Below are 20,652 nucleotides of genomic sequence, written 5' to 3' on the forward strand. Positions count from 1 at the left end.
ATACAGTTTTGTACTATATGAGATGTGATAGCCACCGCTCGAAGTGCCTCTAGATCTTGTCGGTTGTCACATCAAAAATATATGTGTTTATACCCGTGCTTATGGTTAATTAAGAATGCAACACAGGCCCAAACTGCAAATATCTCTGCTTGAAAGATTGTGGTTATAGGTTCGAGTATTAGAGTCCTCGATGGGTGATTATGGATATTTTTTTTCCAAATTTTTTTGGGCTGATCGCGGGTACACAGACATGCTTACAAATGTTTTTGACTTGTCAAAATGACACTACGATAGAAATAATGTGGTGATAATTTATAAAGCCTTACCGGTGATATCGATTATAGCATCAGAGAATGCTTCCCTTTCAAGTCCAATTTCTTCATTATCTTTTATAGTATTTTTAAAAATGGTTTTCAGAGACTCTAACTGTTCGTATGTCAACAGTTTCACTAACGGGTACCAATTTGTATTTTGAGCAGTTTCTTCCAATGAGTCAAAACTGAAAAATAGAAAATCAAAAAGAAACAGGAATAGATATGTTATGTATTTTTTTGAAAAGTTTGTACGCATGTACTTATTTAATAACAACAATATTCATTATTAACATATATCAATTATTTATGGAAGCATCGAATCCTGAATCGCATCATTTATAGTAGTTAATTTACTTATCCTTAATTTGATGTGTCCAATTCATATCGTAATTGACTATTTTGGGAATGCTCTGTGATTAAGTCATATAAATAATACCAGACAGTCTTTAAAAAATAGTATTCTGAACTACTTGGTGATGTAAACTGATTTTACGAAAGAAGTTATTAAATAAAAGATTTACGAAAGCTACTATTAAAAAAATACCTTAAACTATTAAGTTTATCCGAGATTGTTGATATAGCCATTTGTGAAAACTTATTTTAATTACAAAACAAAAATATCGATCAAACTAACCCTACGTCGTTGTCGTCACAACCATTGAAAAAGCATATACCAAATATGGTATGAGTAAAAGGGCTCTTTAATGGATGAGCAACTCTACAAACTTAGTTTACCAAGTTTCCAGTTTTTTCAAACCATCCAAAGAATAACTTCTTGGGAGTTCGACAAAATACGCGCATGTCTGTGTCGTCACATTTTCATTTGTCTGATATAGCTTTGCACCAATCCAATTTTTAAAATTTGAGAAGTTGAATGAATAATAACGTAACATATCACTAGTTGTGTGACTAACTAAGAAAATCACATTTTTTGCCATAAATCGATTTTATTCATCAATGTAAAGTCCTTCAAGAGCAATACAATCATTCTAACGCATTTATCTTTTGCCTCAAAATAGGCTTCAGTTTCTGTAATTACTTTTTCATTTGAGCTGAATTTCTTACCATTTTTTGAGACCAGTAAATAGCCAATAGTCACTGGGGGTCAGATCTGGACTCTACAGTGTATGAGGAAGTAATTCGAAGTGTATTTCGTTCAAGTTAACCATCGTTGGCATTGTCTTGGTGAAGCAGTGGTTTTTTCTTCGCCGTTTTTCCTTGATTACCACATTCAAACGATCCAACAACTAGTATTCGCTATTATCTCTCCCTTTTGGAGCTAGTCAATGAACAATATTCCATACGCATCCAAAAATGAAGCCATAACCTTCCCAGCTGACTGTTGTACCTTTGGACGCTTCGGATGTGGTTCACCGGCTGCAGTCCATTCAGATGATAATCGTTTTGATTCCGGAATGAAGTGAGGGATCCATGTATCTGTTTCATGTTGTCACATGTCGCAAAAATCTGATTTATTACATGTAAACATGGCCAAACTCTGCTCTGAATTATAAACACGTTGTTCTTTTTGATCGACTGTAACTAAACACTTTCTGATATCTTTACGGCCTCAGCCATCTCACGCAATTTCAATTTACGATTAGATATAACCAATTTATGGTTATATCTGTACGACCACGTTTAAATTCAGCAAACCTTATAAATGGTTCTTTTCGATGGAACCGAGTCCGGCCATTGCTGAGCTTATACAGTATTTTTTTCATTAAGAAGCAATGATAAATTAATACACGAAATTGTTTTGAAAATAACAAAAGTAATTCACTTAAATTTCACTTTTTTCTGACTAATCGAAATGTCATGAAATTTTACACATAGTCTTTTGAAAGTTGGTACTTCATAAACGTCATATGAATTTGACATCTATGTGTCAGTCACACAACTTATTGAGTTGAATAAATAACAATAAATTTTTGACTTTTATCTTACTGTACGTCTTTAGCCTAGCTCCTATCTCCTAAAAATAGGCCCTTCCATCTAAAACCTTTTGCTTCATTCATAAATCGAGCTTAAAAAGCCAAACCGGACGCCAACAAATACAATTATTGGTAAAGCTGAAAATACTGGATAAATGGACTTCGAAAATACAAAGCTAATGTGTTTTTATGATTTTCCTAAACTGGGCAGATATTGAGGTATAGCCATAGAAAATTGTCTGCGCAAACTATTCTTAAATTCGTTCTCTTAATACTCATACAAATAGTAGTATTGTGTGCATAATTTTTTATAAAAGATCGTTTAATATATTCCACAGGATTCGACAAGATTTTCACCCCTACGTACGTAGAAGATGCAACATTTGGACCAGCCGTTCATAGGTCATGCCAATCCATATCGCATCGCTCGCGGGGCAACTCGAGCGAAGAATCGTCAGCGGGAAAAATATACTTATCGTGTGACGTCACCGGTTGCCAGTAAAAATATACGGGGCGTATCGTACGACGGCGACAAGTCACTTCTGCACCAATGTACCTTTTTGACATCAATAGTATCTTTTTTTCGCTCTGTATATATCCCTTTTCCCATCAATTTTTCGATGCCGCTATCTTATGTAATATCTCTACCTGAACACTAATCATCCTTAAAAATTGATAAACGAAACAAATTCTTCTATAATTCACAGTCGACACGATAAGTATTGGCGCGGCATTTGTATAGCGGCTGGCCCGAGCCCCTACTTACGTAAAAAACGGCTAATTCCGAGTTTTTACCATGATGGATTTCCTCAATAATACATCCTCTTAATTTTACAGTTCTTTTTTATATGATGCTTGTAAATTCGATATTATTAGTAATCTTTCTTTTTTAATTAAAAACCACGTTCTTTGAACATATTCTTTTCTTGGTATAATTTGAAATAATAGTCCACAATAGATCTGAGTTGGATTCCCAGTCTGGAAATGATTTTGTCGATTACTGAAAAATATTCACTTCTCTTTCCATTATTCCTTTTTTCCCCATTTTCTTAATAAGTTAAAAATGATACGGTACAGTAAGATGGATGGTGTTTTTCGGTGTATATCTGTAACCAATAGATTTGGGTTCGATTTCTATTCGGATTCTTCCTAATTATTTTCCCATTGCCGAAAACTTCTCACTAAGTAGGTATTTCCTCTCCTTTATTCTCCATCGCTCAAAATGATCATATCGAAATTTAGGGCTCTAATTTAGTTTAAAAATGCTTTAAAAAGCACTAGACCCTCATCAGTAATTTTATTCTATTGCTAAGAATATTTTTCTGGTTTTTAACTAGATTTTTGCTGAAAGCGTGAAAAAGTTTGTTTCTCTGTGTTTTCAACCGAATTTAACTGCACTATATTTTTATTGTGTGGGTCAATGTCGCTTGAAATAGCTGATGTAATTTATAGATATAGGTTGAGATATTTTTTACGTCACAACCAGCAACGTGCTCACTAATGCAAATGTTTTAGGTTAGCTTAGAGTTTACTTATCAGGTAACCGATACGATCATTCGAAAAAAAAAATTTTTATACTTCAAGCGCTTTTATTATTTATTATAAAATTAATTAAATCGTGTACGACTCTACAATGCTGGTAATTGTTTAATAGAAAATGGTTAACGGAATTAAGTTTAGAGTGCTGTGAAATGAAACGCTTTCAATTGGTTTTGATTAAAGTGTAATATTGATATTTTGCAAACAATTAACTAGCAGACAAATTTTTTTATTATTGTAACAATTTCAAACACTGCCGACGTATCATTTCCACACGGTGATTAGATTTTGTTAAAAATGGAGGAATTGATCAAAGCTTTAGGTGAGTTTTTATATTTTGAACTAATCTTTCATAATATTCAGTTGAAATACCTTTAGATGATTAAATAAAAACAATGATTAGATTATCAATATGTTGGTGTATTGAACTATGTTAATTGCATCAGCCAATTTTTGAGAGATATAATCTGAATGTAACAACCGATTTTTATTACGTGTTCTATGAGTGCTTACGAGAGTTGTGCGAAAAGTTTCATAAAGTAAAGACATTTAAAAATTAAACTGTTCAACATAGTCTACTATGAAGTCAATACACTTTTACTTTTTCATTATGTTTTATTATAGCTGCAATTCCGGAATCCGTGTCAAGTGAAAATACAATGCCTCGGCTTTATAATATTGCTATAAGAAACTTTGTAAATTACATTTTATACATTCATATTATTAGGTTGTTGTTTTGGAGAGAAATCTTGTCAACCTTCCAAAATCAAATCACGATGTTCCAAATTCTTCCATCTCCCTAAAATCACATTTCCCAATAGGACCTAACACCTTAAACACGGCATAACAAAATTATTTCAATGCTGTTCAAAAGAAGTGACTCCAGTTCCATTTGCAACCGCCCTAATAATGAAGAATTTAGAGGATTCAGCAAATGGAATCATATTAACACGATTAGAGCCGTCATCCAAAAAATCAGAGAATATTAGTAGCTTTGAGCCTTGCAATCAAGGGCCTCCAGAAAGCCTTTAATGATATTGAGACTTGTGCAAATTATGGCAATTGATGAACTTGCTAAGATGCTTGAAGAGCTAAAGGAACTCGTAGTAGCATTTATAAATGTTAGATTGACTTCCAAAATTTAGTGATGGCTGTAGATGACTCTACTATATCGGTATACAAACCGAAAACGTGTAGGAGTACTACACTGTGAAATTGGGAAAAGAAAATCAGAAGAGGAGTCGAGCTTACGGAAAATTGGGATCTTCGAGAATAAATTTGTCATACGACCTGGAGACGATTACTCAAAAATACCGAAAACTACGACCTCTCAACGCGGCGAGGGGGATAAGACTTAACGTAAAAATGAAAATGTCCGAAAGAAATAATATAGTAGAGAGTTACGTGACTAAAAAGAAGGCAAATTTTTCTTGCTTATACGCGAGTGTTTCAAATCCAAACTCTACAAACTCCTGGTGATGGGGAATTAAACTTCACAATTTTAATATGTGTTTTGAATAAACTCTAACCTACACTTATTCATGGAAAACCCTATATAAAATAATTCTTGATACATTTGTTTTGAATACAATTTTAAATATCTTTTAAGCTCTTAGAATTTACTTCCTGTAAAATCAAATAAGATATGATTAATTGACAATATTTGAAGTGTTTAGATAGATAATTATATTGTATGCATTCTCATTGCAATAATTTAAGATTTAATAATTACTACATAAAGATAAAAAATAATAAGGAAACAACGTGCAAATCTTTATAAACTTTATTATATGTATAGCGAGCTGAAAATTATTAACGCAATTAATTATTTAATTTCGACTTTATTAAAAATGAGTGTTACTAGTGAAAGTTCTGAAAGTTTTAATAAGTCATCTGTTTACATAGTAGATACGTCTGCTGTAGTTATTAACTCAAATTCTGTAGTTATAAACAACGTGGAATCTACGGTTAGTGACAATGCTGAATCTTCTAATCCAGGTATTGTTTCCTCATTTATTAATTTTCATTTATACAAACTGGTGTCTCTACTCCTTACATTGTAAATGAAGTGATTTAATTCGATTCATTAATGCGAAAGGATTTAATTCATTGCAATATTTTAAATCGTTAAGGAAGCAAAGAAAATTTATAAATTGTATGAGTAAATATATAAGTTCAATTAATTATAGTGGTAGGAATGAATGAAAAAATATTAATAAAAGCTTATAAGGAAAAATTCAATTCTCGAAATCAAACTTGTGACACGACGTGGTGACAGACGTATGACAAAGTTCAATTTGCGAGATGAAGAACATATCTAGATAAAATGGCATATCAAGATCAACTATTGAACGTAATTTACTCCATCCATATCATGGCCAAAAAGTGCAAGAGTTGTTACCTTGAGACACAGTGATTGAATTTCTATCGATTTATTTTACGTCAGAACTTCACTTTTAAAAAAATTCTTTTTATTGATTAGGCTTGCTTTACTCGTAGGAGTATTACAAATATGCATAACTTTTATAATATAAGTATCAACTCTATTAGTGATTTTCTTCGCCGTTGTATTGTTTCCATTGGTATTGAAGCGACTCGAATCATGGAATTCAACCTAACTAATTTTTTACATTACCAAATAATATTTCGTATTTCTTCTATGATGCTACTACCCGGTACAGGCCATAAGTTTTCGTCTCCAGTCGTTTCTGCTCAGAGCTGTCCTATTCCAATTGCATTTAGTTAGAAGAGAGCACCCTCTGCGACTTCTTCCTGCCAAGTTTTCCGAGGTGTTCCAATTGACCTACGACTTTGGATTGGATTCAAATACTCTTCTTGGGATTATCTGCTCATTCATTCTTACTATATGACTTGCCCATCATAGTATCTGTACTCTGTACAAATTCCGAAATCTGTGTAGTTTTTTGTAGGGAACGTGGCAAGAAAACACCATCGTCTGGGAAATAATTAATTAAGATTTCTGGTGAATTTTGATATTATTAAAGCTTGTAAAAACTCATAGAATTCAAAATTCAATATTCAAATTGACGTTGATAGAAATACTGCTATAACACCAGAAATCTTAATTAATTATTTCCCAGACGATGAATACATAAGTACAGGCTTTTATTATTACTTTCGGCTTTTCTATGTTGACTGCTAGTCTCACCTTCTTGGCTTTATCGTGCATCTCTATACGTATATTGGTCGTTGATCATTGATGGTGATCTCCCCATTACATTGATGTTACCTGGGAAAGCCATTTGTGATGATGTATGACAAAGAATGTTTTCCACAGCTATATTGAATAACATGGGTACTAGACAAATGTACCAAATAATATACCATTCCATGTTTATGTATTCCAGGTGCCCCAGAAAACATGCGACTGAAATGTCCGACATGGGCTCAAACTCAAAAAGTTTTAACAAGAAAAAAAGTACTGAAACACGATCAAGATTCAAAGCTAGCAAAGGTTTTAACGACATTTGATTTGACAGCTCTGGGTGTTGGCAGTACGCTCGGAGTAGGTGTTTACGTTTTGGCAGGAGATGTTGCCAAAAACACTGCCGGACCTGCTGTGATCATATCATTTTTTATTGCCGCCGTAACTTCAGTTTTAGCAGGTGTGTATATATTTTTAATCCTTCGTCAAATAAAACATTCTCCTATTTTTCATTTGAGGTATTTCGCCATTTATTTATACGTATATAGCATAGGTTTTCTTAAAAAAAAAAACACAAATATAATGTATGTAGAGATATCGTATTCTTTAATTTTTCACTAATTGGTAACACTGTTTGGTTTTTATCTATTTATCATGTTAATTGTCTTTGGTAGAACTGTTATCGGAATATAAAAACAAGAGGATTTTGAGGTTATAATGAACGATAAAAAAGAAGATATAAACTTTTAAAGTCGTTTTATAAAACAACTAGCTCTCTCATGGTTTTAAAATTTAAGAAATAAAAATGGAAGTTTTTGAACTGCTATTTATCGTATAAAGCTTGACACTTTTTCAACTCTTCTACCATAAAAGATACCTCTTCCTCTCTCTACACTCTATAAAGAAATGTTATATCGTCAATACTACCACGGCAGATATTCTTTCAAGCTGTTCAACATAGTCCCACCTAGAGTTGCAAGACTTACTCGACAGGTAGGGAGACGTTATTACGAGAAAACGTGCACTTTGAATGGTTTTATTTCGTATTTTTTTCTCACCAATATTAAAGTGTACTATGTGTACTATATGTACTATAGCGTTCTTGGTTCATTGAAATGTTACATGAGCTTTGCATTTTTTAGAGGACGCCGTTCATTTTAGCTCCATAAAAGGTTATTACTTTTAGAACTGAAAATAATCAGGCAATTTAAAAACATACTTAAAAAGGAATTTGCTTCAATGGCGTAAAAAATAGGGGGATAAAAGTGACAAATAACCTTGACAGCACGACACTGGTTAAAGTTCAAAAGTTTGTTTATGTCAAAATATTCCTTAATTAAGGAGCATATTGGTCACCAAATTTGAAAAAAAATTTAAAGGTGTTCTTGATTTATGGCAAATTTTTTATTTTGATTTGAAATTTTGAACACCTTATATCTCAACAACTAGGCTCTTTAAGGGTTCGTATTCCTATATAAAAATAAATCATTTATTGAGATCTCTCTGTGGTATTGCGTTGTCGGTCGAATATAGAAACAAGAATATTTAGAAACATCGCCGGTTATTTTATATAATCGCCGATTTATCAATTTTACTTAATCTAAAAAATTTTGAGCAAATCCCCTGTATAAGTGGTGCGATATGTGATGATCTCGTTCCCAAAAGTGGCACACGACCTTGTTAGGAATATAAACTATTTTACATGAGTGCATCGTCAGGTAATTCAACAATATTGACAAATGCACTTGTGGATAATTGTGTAACTTAATTGTCATATGTTATCAATTTAAAATACCTAAAATATGCTGACGATCAAATTTTATAAATCGACAGACCTAACTTCATACGAACAAAAATGGAGCATGTTAGGATGATACGGGGGCTTGTAATAATCAGTGTCGTCTAAATCAAAGGGACTTTGGGTTGAAGTTTTTAATGTAATAAGTATATGGATTTTATCTAAACTATAAAAAACATTTTAGAAATCTTTATTGCTAAATAAAAACGAAGAAATCAATTATATTTAGTCAATTAAAATTTGTTTATTGACTATTGTTTTCAAAATTTTGAATGATACAAACATTCATTCAAGTAAATAGAACATAAGTATAGGAATACATTAAGCTCGGTATGCGTGTATTCCTATTGTCGAAACAATGTAAAAAAATATTTAAAAAATGAAAAAATGTTTTACCGTCATCGCGGATATCAATTTTTTCTATGTCCGTAGACTCTATTTTTATTTTGTAATAGTAATATTAAAAGTACAACTGAGAGCATTATTAATTTGAAGTGAAGAAGAAGTTACATTACTATTGGTACTTGAATTGGCAACATTTAACGAGTTTAAAGAAATAACATCGTCTATAGTTGTATTAGTACTTATTGGATTGTTAGTAGGATCATGAACATTTACAATGTTGCTTGAAGTAGAACTAGTAGTTCCCGGTCAAATTTTCACTGCAGAATTCATTTTGTTTTTTATTGAGTCGTCTACGTAACCCTCCGCAACTGTGTTGGATTTCCACCCACTTGTTTCTTTAGTTGAATTATATCACCACCGGAATCCACTAATCGATACGCCGAATAGCGTCGAAATGTATGCCCAGTGTAGTTTTTTGGATCAGGTAAATTCAAATATGTTACGATAAGCGAGGGAATTTTTGAAAAGGTATTGATACCTACAACTTGAGTTTTGCATTTTTCATTTCTATACTGCAGAAAGAAATGATCTGTTTTGACATTTGTGGGTTGTAACAGTAAATCGACGTTAAACATGAGTGTTTGTATCAAGTACTGTGGTAATTTCCGGTATTATTAATATCGTTACACTTCATTTTTTATAATTCCTCCCTCCGCAGAGCTCCTGCGATTCCGAATATTAAAGCAACCTGAAAGACGTTACAAATAAAATCTAAGCTTACATTAAAATTTTTTGCTGTCGTACCTTATGCATGAAATAATGATCGTCTAGAGCTTGCAACAGAAACTTATTAATTCCTTCACGAGCAAATGTTTTTTTGGGTCTATAGCCAACTAATTTAATTTATAAATGTGTAATGAGTTTCAAGTATTTACTGATGTCTACGTGGTTATTTACAATTAGGGTGCTTTTCAGTTTTGAATAAGTCGACCAAAGTATTGAAGACTTCCACATTTTGGATTTAGTTTCAAAGTAAGCTAGTAACATTCTTTCTGTGAAGCTTTTTGTGCCTTTTTTAGTACGCAACTCCATAAAAGAATTATTTTCCATTAAATACCGTTCCCTAGATTTCTCAGGGAGAAGATTCATAGTCACTGCAGTTGCCGATTCAACGACATCTTTTGGTGTGCAGTTTAAACTTTCTTCACTATTACTCTCCATCACTAATAATAATACTACATTCCTTTTAATTAGACACAAAACGAATTTTCTTGAACGAATATAGAGAAATTAAAGTGTGACAGTTAATCGGAGAAACGAATTGATATGAGTAAGAAAGCATTCATAGTCCACTATTTTGATAAAAGAATTTTATAATTGCGTTAAAAGATGACACGTTACGGCACTTTTTTTAACGCAAATGAGTGAAAAAATGAACCGCTACGGTACTTTTTGACCAATTTAGAAATAACATTCTTTATGAATACAAATGAATGAAAAAAAAACATGAATATTATAACGGACGTAGAAAAATTAATTTTTTTAATTTTAATTCTGTATTTTCACGCGATAATGTCTTTTGAAGAAGATTGTCGTCGAGAGTAAACATTTTGACAAAACAACAATAAGTCGTTGCTACGATACCAGGATCAAAAGAAAGTTCTTCCCAGGAGAGAATAGGCCACGTTAGTTCCACATACAAGGGACGAAAAGCGAACTTTTCATCCCGGTGAGAGAAAAAATATTAGAATGGAAACCAATTTGAGACAGAACAAAGGGAAGACCTAAAACAAGAGGGATAAGCAACCAATGATACAGTTGTCGCCTTATAACTTAGAATATAGCTCTCGGGTGCTTACTTTGATAATTCTTATCCATAGAAAACACATTCCCAACCTTCAACAAGCATACAGTTGAGTCTATAAAACTATATTATCATTACATGTGTAGGTGCAATAAAATGTTGATTCTTAGTTTAATGTAATAGCAAGCAGAACAATAAGCATTAGGTTATCCCTTATTAGACAACGAAAGAAAAAACTCATAACTCGTAAGTAAACACAAGTTATCTATACTTACCAAGTAATACCAGTTGTTTAGTGCAAAACAAATTCAGATTATAACAGGACCGATGGACTTATCCTCGATGACAAATGGATTAATAAGACACCTCTTGGGTGTGACTATAATTTCCTTGAGAATATATAGTTACATACATGAAGAAATAGAATATTGTAGAAATTCTTGTATTTCTTTTGACACGTGTGTGGTAAATTTTTATAATTTTTGTAGTGTTCTGTTTCATTAGAATGCTTATTACCTCGTGGGTTTTTATAAATTTTGAAATGTTTACCTTTGTAAACTGTAGTTTTCAGTATGCCTCCTATTGTACGTACCGAATGTTTAATAATGCCATTTCGCATTTTTTAGGCCTTTGTTATGCCGAATTCGGTGCTCGAGTACCAAAAGCGGGATCTGCTTACGTATACAGCTACGTCTGTATTGGCGAATTTTTCGCTTTTATCATAGGTTGGAATCTCATTTTAGAATATCTCATAGGTACGTTAGTTGTTTTTTTTATTTTTTTTTTTATATTTCTATAACTCATCCATTCGTTTTTATTGGAATAAAATTTGTTTCAGGATCAGCGGCAAGTACCAAAGCAATTTTTTTATATATTGACGAATTAGCTAATAAGACAATGGCCAGTTTTTTTACTGAAAATATGCCTTTAGGAGGAAATCAAGTTTCGCATTATGCTGATCTCTTTTCATTGGCACTAGCTATTGCGTTTTCAAGTGAGTAACATTTACACTATCCACTCTATAGCTACTTCTGTTACTCTTCTACCGATATAATCCTTTTTCTGTCTTACAACACGATGAATTCCTATAAATTCTCTCATCTGCCTTCTTATATGCTCATTTCCAGTTACAATTGGCCTTCAACTAGAAGTAATGTGTTACAACGGTTTCCCAGTAAACGAATAGTTGAGTTTGTTTATTTGAATTTCTTAGGACCTAAGAAAATAAAAAAAACAAACCATTTGTTTCCATCAAGCGATCATTCTTTCCCATTTTTGTATTTTTTTGGGGCATTTTCCAACGGTTGACACCACCAAATCAGTTGAAGACACTGATATTTTAAGTGGTCTACTGATATATAGAAGCTCCTTCAAATATGATCCAGAAAAACCATCCATTCAGACCTATATAACTATTAAACACTATGGCAGGGTAAGCATGTCAAAATTGCCTTGACTGGATATTTATTTGGAACTGGCTATTCAAAAGGACATATTTGAAGTCCTCTGGAGCCAAAATTTCAGACTCCTAAACCTAATTCTAAGATCCCTGAATGTAATGTTTTAAAAAAAATAGTGCTCTATCGTTTATTCAAAAAAATTTGGAAATAATCACGAGATACCTTATTTATCAAGAAAACACCTTGATTTTTTCAGATTTTAGTGATAAAAATTGGGCCCGGAGAATTTTTTAGTTTTCAACCGTTTTTTAGGTAATAAAGGTCATATTTGGCAGAACTTCAAATAATAATTTTATGTGTATTTTCCCCTTCTTTCGAAAGCCGCTGTTAGAGTTGCCAGACTGGAACATGTTCCAAAATTGAGAAAACCATTTATATTTATTATTAAAGATATGTCACAAAATTACAATAATTGAAGTTCTTGTAGGTTTGAATATGACAAATTATTGAAAAATATTTTTGATCCCTAAAGAAAAAGGTGTTTTCTCAATACAAAAGGCACCTCCATGAAATGTTTTAATTTTTTTAAGCAAACCGCTAATCAAAATTATTTGAAAAACACTTTTTCAAGGCCAACGGCTCTAAAATTGAGTATAAAGGTCTGAAATTTCGGCTCAAGAGATTTTCATATAAGGTATTTGAAATATTCAGAATGAACATTCAGGTCAAGACAATTTTAACAAACTTATCGTACTATAGCTTTTATCTAGCGTTTTAAAACAAAACTACCAATTTTGAATGAAACTCGTACCTATCCTGACAAGAAAAATAGTCAAAAAGGGAAAACACAGCCAAATTGTTTGTAATCAACAGATTCGAGTTTTTTAGTTTTGTTACATTTGTCACAAGTTTGTATTTAGTCTCTAAGCTCACAACAATTCTATCCTCCCTCGTTTGTTTCACATGCCGTATACATTTACAGCATCTTGTTCTTACCAAACATGACATTCAGTACTTTAAATTATCTGCAAATGTTTCTGTTCCATATTATATTATAAAATGTTCCTTTTTCATCTCAGTTCCACTGTTCTACATTCTAGTACTATAATCGAGTAAAATGTCATATCTCAACAGAATTATTTATTTCCAGTTGCACTGGCATGCGGAGCCAAAGAATCATCCGTAATAAATAATATATTCACTTTTGTGAATTTGTTAGTTGTGATAGTTGTGATAATCTCTGGATTATGGAAAGGTGAGTTAATCAAACTATATTTAAATTTCTAAATCAACTACATATTTTCAATTTCAGTGGATATTGCCAACTGGCAACGAACCAAAGAAGAAGCGATGGGTAAAGGAGCTGGTGGATTTAATCCTTATGGATTGAAAGGAATTGTGAAGGGCGCCGCTAGATGTTTTTATGGATTTATTGGTTTTGATTGCATCGCAACTGCAGGTAATTATAAAAAATTATGATAATATTGTTTCCTAAATTCTTATTTTAGGCGAAGAAACAAAAAATCCCCAAAAATCAATACCAATTGGCGTAGTTGGATCTTTAATGATAGTATTCTTTGCTTATTTTGGTATGTCTACTGTAATGACGATGCTACTACCTTATTACGAACAGGTAAGATTCACTTCAAAGACAAAATTATCTGACGGTATCTGAAGACGACAGACACTGTAATTGTGTTGTGGTAGTAAACAGTGTGTTTAGTATGATTATGACGTTTATTACCAACATTTCTTACAACTTAATCCATTTCATATTTTTGACCTAAAAATATTTTTATTTCAGGATGAAAATGCGCCACTTGCTTACATATATTCGCGATTAAATTGGACTGTATTTAAATACGTCGTGAGCATTGGAGCGATTTGTGCCCTTTTTTCTAGGTATGCTTTTTGTATATTATTATTTAATACAGTCAAAATGACTCAAATTAATAACAATGCTAAAAAGTAAATTTCATAATAAAAATTGTAATTCTAATGCTTTTGGAATTGTCAATTTTCTTAATAAAAAAATTATTCAAGAAAAATATATTAACAGTATATGGTACAATACAAATAATATCACTTCTATTTGTATCACTTAACCCAATAAATCTCAGTGTTCTACGTATAAGCTGTTTTTACTGTCAATACACTTTTTTTTAAATATCAAAGATTTAAATGTTATTAGGTTTTGCAGAAAGTACAAATTGCGAAAATGCCTTCAGTATTGGCTTGCTTAGCAGCTCTCTTCTATTTGAAAAAAGTTATTAACGTTATAAGTCCGGGAAGTGATTTAGTACGGTACGAGATAGATGTTTATGGACGAGGCGACGAAGGAACCGAGTCAAGAATATCTAATCGAGTACCTTAATAATAACTTCACGGACTTATAACGTAAATAACTATTTTCAAATAGTAGGGAGTTACTTAGCAAACTGATACTATCGTAAGACTCAACTGGGCTGGGTATATAATTGTGGCTAAGGAGAAGAAGCAGACGGAGAAAGACTTGGAGAAACGAAATAGAGGATGATATGAGATCACTTAACATAGAGAACTGGAGGGCAAAATGCCGGAACCAAAAGCAGCCAAGAAAAACAATAAACTAGAAAAAACAAAAATAAAAAAACTAGGAGTGATCCACCTCAAAAAAGCATTTTAAAGCGCTATAAGCGATAGCCATAAGCCAAAGGATTGATGATGATGATGATGATGATGATGATGATGATGATAATGATTTGCAGCATTGAAATTTCTCATTCATAAAATTATATGATTTATTCTCAGTGGAATATAAATTTGAGATGTTTGAGGTTCTTTTTAAAATATAATGTACCTGGGATAATCCGATGCATTGACTGCGTTCATATTGCTCTATTTCTCAACTCATACTGCTACTATTAAAAAATGGTTTTAGGTTAGAATAGAAACTATTTTCACAAAATACGCTAATATACTGGTGTTGCCGTAACTAGTCGCACGGAGGGGCATATGGAAATCTAAAAATTCCATATCGCTGACAATCAAATCACTCCTTTTGATGATCGCTCGCTTGTGAAAAGAATAAGTTAAAAATACTAGCTCAAGTTTGCAGATATCTATCTACCAATGAAAAAAATACTTGCTAATTCAGAAGCTGAATACACCTTATATTCCACGATACGAATACAGAATTTATAAAAAAAATTTCGTGGAAAATATAAAAAAAAAATAATATAATAATCAAAATTACAGTTTTAATGATAGTAATTTTTGTTCAGTTTATTAGGTGCTATGTTTCCACTACCTCGAATAATTTATGCAATGGCTAAAGATGGATTAATTTTCAAACCCCTTGGAAGAGTACACTCCCAGTTTCATACACCTCTTATGGGTACTCTAATTGCTGGAGCATTAACAGGTACATTCGTTTGTGAAATATAGAGTTCTTATATGTTTTCATTGATTATTTTTTTTCAATTTCAATTTTTTTAGGCACTTTGGCTTGTATTTTCGATTTAAATAAATTAACAGAAATGATGTCAATAGGTACCCTATTAGCCTATTCGATGGTAGCAGCATGTGTTTTGATTCTCAGGTAATATAAGGATATCTTTTCAAGAAACTTAAATATACAGTTTATTTTATTATTTTAGGTTTTCTAAAGATTCTGAGGCAGAGGATACCGAGAAGGAAGAACAAATTACTTTTAAAAAGTGTTTATCTCAAATATTTAATAGAAAAACTACAGAGCCAACAAGGTTATCATCAAGTATAGTTGCTTGGGAAATTATTATTTTCTGTAAGTTTGCTATAAAATTTTTAGAAACTCTTCAACTGTATTGGACTTTACAGCTGTTTAAATGCACAATGAAAGTACTAGAAAAATAGACTATAGCTTAACATCATCTTTGGTTATAAGTAAAACCAATCAGAAAACACAATTAGTAGATTTTTCTAGTATATGGGAGAGTGGGAATAACTTTTTATTTTACCTTCAACTTCAAAAATAATGTCAATTGAAATTCTTCTGCATTATGTTGGTGATATTAAAAAACTTGTAATTCAAAATATGAAATTATTCTGATATTTTTTTGTCCAGTACGTAAATTATCCCAACCCTCCCTACCTTGGGATAGTTTGAGAGAGTGCTAGGGGATATTTTGGATACCTAATTAAACCCGGTAAAATGAATGAATTATTTATATTTTAAAAAATATACTGAAATTTGATAATATTTTGGTTAAAGACATCTGAAAAATTCATAAGAGTCTCTCTTGAGGAAATTTCCGTCAAACGATCAAATACTTTCTGTTGTTTTTTGTGTTTTTATTCGTTTAATAAGTTGGAATTTTTAGAACCGTTTTTTATATGCATGATTAACACACTATTTACATTACCACTACACCAACGCTCACAATTACAATGTCTGACGTTAACAGTTTACCTTCAGTCTCTGAAGATGTGAGTGTTGGTGTGTTCAGTACTTTATTCGTTTAATAAACTTATTTGTGCTTTTAATAGTATTTCTTAGCTTTTTAGCTTTTTTCTCTTTCTTCCGTTGCCTTCACTTATTTTTCGTAATGTCCCTTAATAGTTCTCCCTTATCTCCTTAAGGTATGAGTTAGTTTAAAATTCTTTCTAAAATCATAAATTAATGAAAATACATTTGAAATAATGGGTTTTTTGAATAAGCACAACCTTAATCAAACTCCAACTGAAATTAATGAACCCTCACAGATAATGAAATTAAGGTTAGGTTGTTACTTTGGATCAATTTCCTGCAGCTAACCTTCCAAAATCAAATCACGATGTCCTAAACCTTCTATGTTCCAAATATTCCCGCTCTCCTCCACAATATTACAATGGGGGTACTCAGAAATACCAATTTGTTTTCAGTTATGTTCTGTTTCATTCTCTCTGGTGTAATGACAACTTTTGAAGATGCTCTATATGCAGGCAAAATGTGGATTTTAATTACAGTCTCGTTACTATTTGCGATTTTATCATTTTTATTGATCCTTGTATCTTTTCAACCAACAGCAAATCTCAGTACTGGATTTTCAGTAAGTATAATTACAACTAATTAATTTTACGTCTACTGAGTAGGAAATTCAGATTTCTATACACACCTTTGACTACTATAGCCCACGCCCGACTCACATATAGGAGAAGAATATCATTCTGCCTCCAAAGTCTGCGTGTCGAGTTAATAAAAACTACCAGTTTGAAAGGATACGGGTTTAAGTAAGTTAGTTAGATATACTGTAAAAACAAAATTTTTTCTGCGTTTTGCGGTATCCCTATAACGTTTATATCAATAGATGCACAATCAGCTAAAATTAAATAATAAGAAACTCGAAATAAAAGATCATACCATCAAAAAAATAAAAGTAAATATTATGAGAATAGGCTAACCAGGTGTGTTCAACATTTCCAAGATGTGCATTTAAACTTTACTCAATAGCGAATTTTTCAGTTAATTATTGAAAAGTAATAGCTCCTGTATGACCAGCTTTCCTTTATATATTATTCCTACATTCAGAAAATCTTCTACATTTTTTAAGTTCATACGAGTCAGCCACAGTTGTGAAATAAAAAAAAATTGAAATATTCTAGTAAGCATATTTTTCCATAAAAGTCTATAATTCAATCTAATTTTGAATATAATTTCTACCAATTTTGAGACACTTATTGTCCAAATAGTTTTCAAATTGTGTCTTCAAAGAATTATGCGACAAGTCGAACACAGCCGATTTGACATCGTTGTCATGTGGTAGTCACAGGACGCTAGATCGGGATGTTCAAGTGGTTTCCAACTAAATGCTTTTGGGTTCGGTTAGCGGTATGTAGACGAGCATTATTGTGAAACATAATATTGTCTTCACTCAGTATGCCACGTCTTTTGTTTTGAACATATCAGTGTTTTCTGAAACTTCCACCGACACTTTTGAAAAAATTTAGCATTAAAGACACGGTTATTAATGCAGCATTTGCATTGCAACAAGTGAAACCGTAAACTCTAATTAAATCCTGGGAAAATATTTGGCCAGAAAATCCATGCTCAAACAAAATGATAACGAAAAAGAGAACGCTCATGATAGTAACGAAGTTATAAATGACACTTCACACTTTGCGATAAAATTAACGCTTCTTCAGAATCTTTAAGACCTGAAAATGTTTTAATACGAAGAGGGAAAACTTGATTTCAACAACATTTTGGTTCTAAAATCTCGAAGCCGTGACTAGCAAAAGCCACAAAAAAACAGAAAAAATCATAGACTTTTTCAATGCTTGAAATAAAAGATATTTTTTATGTTAAAATTAATGCCTAAATTAATTATGTGTGTGTATGTTTTTCAATTTTTTATAGGCTAGATGTTGATAATGATAGTAAATTTTTCTTGAGTATGTACCAATGTTTTTTGGAAATCCGAAACGGATTGTACTTTAAAAAAAATTCACTTATTTTTTCATTAATAACATTATTATTATTTTAGGTACCTTTGATACCTTGGATTCCTGGTATTAGTATATTTACAAATATTTATCTAATGACTAATATACAGAAGGACACCTGGATCAAATATGGATACTGGATGATAATAGGTACATTAGTAGTAGGAAACAAGTTTACCAATATTGAGATAAATTGGTGGACTCTACTTACTGTTCATATATACAGGACTCTTCACCTGTATTTATATATTGTCTAATGGGCAATCGCTGATATTTTCCCAGTCATACAAGATGTCCTAAAAACAGGTTAAACAATGTGGTTTTTTAAAATGGAATATCTTATATTTAATCACATGTTTTAACTCAAAGAAAATTACGTCAATGTTTCATTGATCTTAGCTCTGCCATTCTTGAGATATTTCATTTTTTGAGGAATTGAAGAGTTGGCGAAGAAGGTTTCCTGATAAATTTATTACATTTAGAGGTTACCAACAGTGATTTGGTATACCTTTATATTTATGTGATAGTTGTTGTTGCATTATTTCATAATAGGAAGTAAAGGGTGCTTGACAGCTTTCGTAAATCGACTCCTACATCAGTACGTGAAGTGAATGGAAAAAAAGAAAATTGTTTTTAAAAAATAGCTATACTAATCAGATTTAGAAGTAGATGATATAAACTCAGATGATAATTATTTTAAACCAATGATTTGATAATAACTTTGACCAAATTTAAAAACCAGTTAATTTATTACTTCAAATGGAACACCCTGTATCTTTTTAATGCATTAAATTGCAAATAGAATATTAAATCAATTTATTGAATATTAAAACAGTTGAACGAATATCAAAAAATAAATTACACCATTTGATCGAATTGAGCACTTTCTTCTATAATACAGAGTGTAACTTTACACCCTTTTCTAAGTTGACGTAATTTTTTATGTTGTGTTCAAAAAAGTGATCAACTATAAGTCGTTCTATTAAAAAAATCGTATATTTGATTTATTTAACTACTTTTTTGATATCCTGTATGACTGGAAGTAATTTTTAGAGGGTAACAGTAATTCGTGTTCATATTGTTATATTTTTCTGATTTAATCATACGATTTCTATTCGTGGGGTGAATTAATAAACACTGACTCTTACGTTCTTAATTTATTTACACACTATTCACTACACCATCACTTAAATATAACTTGAATAATTTATTGAATTCTTGAATTACTTTGCTAATTCTCTGTTCACTACGACTGTTTGTTATTGATTGAACTCAATGTGCTACATAAAATTATTTATATACCTATACCAAAAGAATTCTCTAGAAATTTCTAGAAAAAAACAAATAAATGAATAGACCTTCCTAGATATTATGCAAAAGAAACAATGTAAATAAAACGCTTGCTATAAAAAATTGTTTACACACAAACATCAAAGGAAAGTTAGATTACAAAGTATTTTGATCTTACATCACAGGTTGCCCCCTTTGCCGAAACTTAGAATTTTCATTGTAGTTGGACAGGGCCGATCTAGAGACCCATTTCGCGAACTATGAGAAAAATATTTTGAAAATATCACCGCTCGATCAAGTGACAGGTGACTCACTCTGATAATTATTTTTGATATTTTAGGTATACTGATCTATTTTGCATATGGTTTATGGCACAGTACGGAAAGAGATAGAGACGAAGAACAATCAAGGGCTATAAACCGCCGAGATAGCTACTCATCATGATTTCGAATAAAATGAAAGGACGCTCAGTATTTTTTTTATGTATTACAATTTATTTATATTTTTGTTAGAATATGCTTTGTTTTTAATGATTAAATAAAAGATTTTTCTTTCTATCGATTTATTATACCAAAGAACACATTGCAAACATAATATGTTTTCTCAAATGTTAAGAAAAAT

At 31.6% G+C, this 20,652-nt stretch overlaps 2 protein-coding genes across 3 annotated transcripts in view; one reads left to right on the plus strand and one right to left on the minus strand.

The window, feature by feature from the left end:
- Positions 1–899, minus strand: part of LOC130442378 (uncharacterized) — a 12,122-nt gene extending 11,223 nt beyond the window's left edge. The window contains exons 1-2 of the mRNA XM_056776476.1: positions 859–899; positions 327–499 (exon numbers count right to left, since the gene is read on the minus strand). Of these exons, the coding sequence (XP_056632454.1) occupies positions 327–499; positions 859–899 (214 nt within the window). The remainder of the gene's footprint in view (positions 1–326; positions 500–858) is intronic.
- A 2,768-nt stretch (positions 900–3,667) lies between these two features.
- LOC130449682 (high affinity cationic amino acid transporter 1) lies at positions 3,668–20,586 on the plus strand. 2 transcript variants are annotated; one of them, XM_056787653.1, is made up of 14 exons: positions 3,668–4,109; positions 7,156–7,413; positions 11,527–11,655; positions 11,739–11,894; positions 13,451–13,555; positions 13,613–13,759; positions 13,809–13,933; positions 14,105–14,202; positions 15,564–15,703; positions 15,778–15,880; positions 15,939–16,084; positions 17,182–17,348; positions 18,783–18,891; positions 20,372–20,586. In XM_056787653.1, the coding sequence occupies exons 1-14, from the start codon at positions 4,085–4,087 to the stop codon at positions 20,473–20,475; spliced, it is 1,812 nt and encodes a 603-aa protein (XP_056643631.1). In that variant the 5' UTR covers positions 3,668–4,084; the 3' UTR covers positions 20,476–20,586. The 2 variants fall into 2 exon arrangements, with proteins under 2 accessions (XP_056643631.1, XP_056643623.1); XM_056787645.1 differs by lacking the exon at positions 20,372–20,586 and having other exon boundaries at positions 3,726–4,109; positions 18,783–19,888.
- Positions 20,587–20,652: the final 66 nt, after the last annotated feature.

This window comes from Diorhabda sublineata, chromosome 1, assembly GCF_026230105.1.
Source record: "Diorhabda sublineata isolate icDioSubl1.1 chromosome 1, icDioSubl1.1, whole genome shotgun sequence".
NCBI lineage: Eukaryota > Metazoa > Arthropoda > Insecta > Coleoptera > Chrysomelidae > Diorhabda > Diorhabda sublineata.